Source organism: Cryptomeria japonica, chromosome 11 (assembly GCF_030272615.1).
Source record: "Cryptomeria japonica chromosome 11, Sugi_1.0, whole genome shotgun sequence".
NCBI lineage: Eukaryota > Viridiplantae > Streptophyta > Pinopsida > Cupressales > Cupressaceae > Cryptomeria > Cryptomeria japonica.
In genome coordinates this window covers 579,959,648-579,965,647 of record NC_081415.1, presented here as the reverse complement: position 1 = coordinate 579,965,647, position 6,000 = coordinate 579,959,648, and the positions used below count along the sequence as shown (strand labels likewise).

General features: G+C 34.0%; 1 protein-coding gene across 3 annotated transcripts in view; it reads left to right on the top strand.

The window, feature by feature from the left end:
• Window positions 1-4,073: 4,073 nt before the first annotated feature.
• The window catches only part of LOC131072923 (uncharacterized), a 254,611-nt gene continuing 252,684 nt past the window's right edge, over window positions 4,074-6,000 (top strand). Inside the window, exons 1-2 of one of the 3 annotated variants that reach the window (XM_058009228.2) lie at window positions 4,076-4,402; window positions 4,605-4,721. Coding sequence is in view for 2 of the 3 variants with exons in the window: in XM_058009229.2 (XP_057865212.2) it covers window positions 4,353-4,402 (50 nt within the window). In the remaining variant the exon portion in view is untranslated. Of the gene's footprint in view, window positions 4,403-4,604; window positions 4,722-6,000 lie in introns of all 3 variants that reach the window. The other 2 variants (XM_058009229.2, XM_058009227.2) reach the window with 2 other exon arrangements.

Genomic DNA, 6,000 nt, shown 5'->3' with positions numbered 1-6,000 from the left:
TGGATTTCTACTCATGGTAGGATTCTCACCGGAAGTAGATTGAAAACCATCGGGATCTCGGGGCCAAATTGGTGTATCATGTGCAAGTAGGAGGAGGAATCGACCGATCATCTTCTCTATTGGTGCCCTTATGCAAGTAATTGTTGGGATTAGCTTTTAGATATGCTGCAATGTTTCATTGCTAAAAACCAAACTCTAAAGGATTTTCTCTTATCTTGGCTGACTAAAGGTAGACATTCTAAATGGGGATTACTTTGGATTGTTTGTCCCTCTATTTTAGTCTGGCATGTTTGGAAGGAACATAATAGAAGGATTTTCGAGGAAGAAGCTATGGAGGCTTGTTTCCTTAAGGCCAAGATAAAATGTGCGATTGAGGAAGTTGTTAACAACAGAACACAAGGGGTGAATTACAAATACATATCAAAGTGGGACTTCGATATGGAAAAATCTTGGGACTTAAAGAAGAAGTGCGATCACAGATTAAATGATAAGAAAGCAAAAAGAAAGAACCTTACGTGGCAGGCTCTACCGTCAGGGTGGATGAAATTAAATTTTGACGGTGCAAGCAGAGGAAATTCGGGTCGGAGCGGTCTGGGAGCTATCATCAGAAATGATGCGAGTGAGGTGGTGCGAGCCTTATCGGGTCCAGTAGGAGTAGTAACCAACAATGTGGCAGAAATTTCCGCATTAGAGGCAGGGCTTCAGTGGTGTGTCAACAATGAGGTGGTCAATCTTATTATTGAAGGAGATTCTCAGGTCATCCTCAACGGTGTAACCAAATCCGTATTCTAGAACTGGCGGTTGGAGTGCTAGATTCCAAGGATTCATAAGCTTTTGAATAGTCTAGGTGACTATCACATTAGGCACACGTACCAGAAAGGCAACAAAGCAGCAGACTGTTTGGCAAAGATGGGTTTTAAGGCGGATTGTGTCAGAGAAGTTGGTAGGGAAGACATGATGCCGATTGGACTTAAGGAAATCATATCTCTTGATAAGGTTTCAATCCCGAAGACTGATATTGGATAGTTTAGCAGATTTTGTCAGCGTAGGAAGAGGGTGATGGGATCCCAGATTGGAGACTATTCGTCTGTGAGGAGGACATGAGGTCTGTGTGGTTTTGCTTCCGTATCAAAGAAAGTCGCTTGGGCACATGCTGTTTGACAGCCAGATTGTCCCAAGCTTTCTAGTTTTGGGTGCCGTTGTTGATAGAACTGAAGGGAATACCATTTATAAACCCAATCTTGGCTTCATTCGCAGTATAAAGGATTATGACAGAGCATTTAGGAATCATCTACAAGTGTAGCAGGGTGTCTGCTCTAGAGGAAAAGCCAAAGGATCAGAATGAGCACCTCTTCAATAAGGCGAATGATCAGGAAAAAGCAATCGTGGTAGATATTCTAGGTCCTAACTATTGGTCTAGGGGACATGTGCACGACAATAGATTGGTGGAAGATTTGTTCCAGCCAATCATTCAGGTCTTGGGCCATCCATTATCGGTGAATGGCATCCTGCGGAGGATGGTGGAGGAGGGGATTTACTTAGAGGTTATGTGAGCTTTGGATGGGATTGTCTCCAATCCTGAAGATGAGTGCATGCTGGGTTATTTCTATCTGCAGGCAACAGGGATTAAGACAAAGACACAAAAGGCTTGGTCCATCTTCAAGCAGACATTGTTAAGGAAAATAGTATGGATAGGTTTGAAGCCTTCCTTCAAGAAAATGGTGATCTCTTTCCAGAAGTAGTAGGTAATAGGCTAGTGGTCATAGCAAATGGGATCAAGTATCTGTATAACTGATCCCTTTTGGATATTGTAGAAGGAGTGGCATCTCCATCACCTTGTGTAAGTTTTTCACTTGGAAATACAATGGGTACTGCCCCCTAGGCAGAACTTGATTAAAATAAAATTATAATATATATATATATATATATATATATATATATATATATATATATATATATATATATATATATATGAACATCAATTCTTTCTAATTTAACTTAATTTTTAAAATACGACATTCAATTTTTTTTCATTTTAATCAATTATTTATTCTTCATATCTTACCTAACAATTATACTCTAAATAACATCTTCAAACACATAGTTATGAATGGTTAATGTTGTATTTCTCATTTAAATTTTTTTGAAGACATTCAAATGAGACATTAATAATAGTTGAAAATGTAATATTCATTTATGACTAATTTAAGAATGATATATGAATGATTATCATTGTATTTTTTAATTTTTAAATTTCTAAAGACTCTTTCTAACAAAATATTAATGTAGAGTTTGTTAATGAAAAAATATTCATGTAGAGTTGAAAATATAATATTCATGATGATAATTTCAAGAATGGTATTTCATAAATAATTAATTTGAAGAGTTAAAAAGGAAATAAAAGAGAAAGTGAATAATGTTAAAACTAACAATATTAATGATATATTATACAAAGAAGTAAGATAGAGATTAAAGATATAATTTAATATATCTTTTTAAAACTAATTTAATGTAGATAAATAAAATAAAATAGAAGATTTTTAATGTTTATAAGGCTAAAGATAATTTAAAGAATAAATGATCCATCATTTGAACTTTTTATATTATTGATCTTCTACTATTTTAGTGACCAATTCTTTTATTATCTCAACCTTTTCATTTTTAAATTAATTAATAATACGATCCCACATAAAAAATGCTATATACTATAAATACGATATTAGCATAAATCATAAAGTTCAAATTCCTTAAACAATAATTAAAAAATTCTTTTATTTTGACTCTTTAAATGTTGTGTTCTATTAAAAAAAGGAATTTTGAAAGGGCGCTAACCCTTTACAAAAGGATAGATCAATTCTCTCAATCTCAGGCAATTAATATCGGTTAATGAAAATCTTTATTTATTTTTTATATGTAAGGATGATGTGTTCAATTTCCTTGAACTAATGCAATTAATATCCAATTAAAGAAAATATTTATTTAATTCATACACAGAAATGTAATTCTTAAATATAATCTCAAATCTATATTACTTCTTACCATTTCTTTACACAAATAAACAATAAACAATTGAACTATTACACTCGATCCCATCTAATTGCTTATAAACAAATTTTAAACAAAAAAAAAATTTGTTGAACATGTGGCAGGTCAAATAGGGAGGAGAAAGGAATAATATATCAAACATTTCAATCCCACATATGACCATACTCAAAAGAATTACATAGGAATGAACATAAAATGGAAGACAACAATGCTAATTGCTCAGATAAGGACCAACTCACATCAAGTTAGATGCGAAAGAGGAAGATGGATGATACCTAAAAAGGAATGGGAAGATATAATATGTAGAAATTGTACTCAAGGGGTGGTGGAGACAAAATGACATCATATCATGAGTGTTCACCCTATGATGATATTCAAATCAATTATGTTGAGACACTAAATGCAAACACCTTGAGTAACCTATTTGACGAAGAAAAGATAACAAGAGTTCCAAATTTCCTAATCAATGTACACAACAAAAGATCCAAGATGCAGAAGGAAAAGAAGGTTTAGCAGTCGTCGTATTTTATTTGGGTTTTGTTTGAACTTTGCATGCTTCTTTTGCTAGCTATTTGTGGGTCCCATAGATTGTCAAGCCTCGTGCACATTATTAAAAACATTCATTCATTCATTCATCACATTACTTATAAGCAAATTTAAAAAAAAATAAAAATTCTTTATGATCCCATCCAATTTTTTTTTATTGTATATGATCCATCCAATTGCTTATAAACAAGTTTTAAACCAATTTTTTTTTATTGTTTATGATCCATCCGATTGCTTATAAACAAATTTTAAACCAAATTTTTTTTATTGTTTATGATCCATCCAATTGCTTATAAACAAATTTTAAACCAAAAAAACTCTTAAACCAATAAATACTAGCTAGACAAACTAGGTAAGCAACTGAATAGGACCACCTTCTTAAACAATGCTTAAAAACAAAGAATTTTAAATTGGTAAAGGCGGGTCCACAACCAGGGTAGGAAGGGAATTAGTTCTGTGGGGAAGGCGTCAAACGACTTATTACGAGGCCTACAATTGTCCACCATTTCGTTTTACCCTGGCCTTCAAAATTTATGTGTACTTGCGATTTATTTCGCCACGTTTCTCCTCTGTCACCAGCTACAAACTCAGCTTTGCCTTATCCGCAGAGACAAAACTCTCTGACCTCATTTAACGTCTGGAATAGCTTTCCCTAAACTTCTAAATTGAGCGTCAACTGTATTATTGTTTAGAATGAAAAGCCATTTTTTGTGGGCAAACAGACGTGGGTGTAATATTTCTGGTTAATAGAATTTTTTTATATGGCTCTGAAAACGCAGACCAGTTTTACTTCGCTCCTTCCCAAAGCAAGGTATTTTAGCCCTTTTTCTGCCTGCTCTAATTAAGTCTCTCAAATTGTAGATTTCACACGCTTGTAGTTAGTGGTTTGAGGTAAAGAAAAATAAGTTACGGATACATTTAATGAAATATGCATTTTCTCCAAGCGCTTAGAAACCCTTTTGGTTGTGTATTTATTCTGTTTTCCAATTTCGTTAACAATTTTGTTATTCTAGGTAAAGAATTTGATGAATTCTAAAATGAATGACATGTTGGTTAATATGAATTTGGGCTAGTCTTCATTTCCAAGTGGCCATTTCCTGAGGAGAAGAACACCAAAAAAAAGCGAACTGGTAGATACATCTAGCTATTCCATGCAGGTGGCATTTCAGAATTTAAATTTATTTACTAGTTACTGCTGAGAAACTTCAGGAGCTTCCTTGCATTCAAATAGTCCTATTTTAATCATATTTTAGGCTCGAATAAATATTTTTCAAAATGGGTAAAGAAAATTGCCAATGGTATGTCGTCAGAGAAAATTATGAACTTTTTCAACAGAGTCACTAACTGCCAAAAATATCCTAAAATTTTTGAGGCATTGCAAAGTTCCAGGACCCCTTTGTTACATTCCACTTACTGAATAATAGCCGCTCTGCAATTGTGGGATGCTTCTGATGTTTGGGACATGGCAAATTGCTTTTCTATCCATGAGTTATGAACCTGCACTTTTTTAATATACATTATTTATACAATTGTCTTGTCTTTTTTCAGTCGGGAAAGGGGACAGTACCCGCAATTATACATTAACATTATACAATGTTATCATTTGTCACTATTGGCAAGTGCAAAATAACTGAGTGCTACCTCCATTTTTTCTACAATCTGGGTGTGAGAGGCTACCTATGGAGTCTGAACAGAGGGCCTCATTTACACTGCGGGCCAGCATGTTACCACTACTCTGGGAAGATAACTCTTTTATCTTCTTTGCAAAATCTTATTTAGAAGAGATTGCATGGGACTGCCTGTTGCAAATTAATAGCCGCTGTATGCCCCTCAATATTGCCCTCACCTTGGGCACAAAAAATTAGCCCCTTCAACGAACGCTGAAATATGCCATTATCTTAAGTTATGGTTCACATGGAATTGAATAATTATAAATTACTCAAAATTAACACAAACATGAATGCATCTTTCTTGGATATTTAAATCTGGCATTCTATGTAAACCCTATTTGTTTATCACTTGTTAATGATGACAAGATAAATGGGTGTTAATGATAATAACAATATTCATTTTGGTGTGAATTTATAGAAATTTGATGGGGAAGAACAATTGAATGAAACGAGGTGATAAGGAGTAAGTTTGTGGGCACTTAGGTCATTGATACCGAAGGGTTTGTTCTGTTGTTTAATTGATAGAAATTCAAGCAGTTCTCAAGATGGATTTTATATTCAGGAAGTAATATTATTTAGTGGATAGTATGATAATATTAGGTGCTCTGGACGCCTTGGTGAACATGTCAAACCCTAGTGATGTCAGTCCTGTCCAAATTTCAAATTTCAAATTCAGTCTTGGTAGAAATATATTCTGTGTTAGTGATAAAATTGGCCGTAGTTTTCTTTTAGGAGTTGG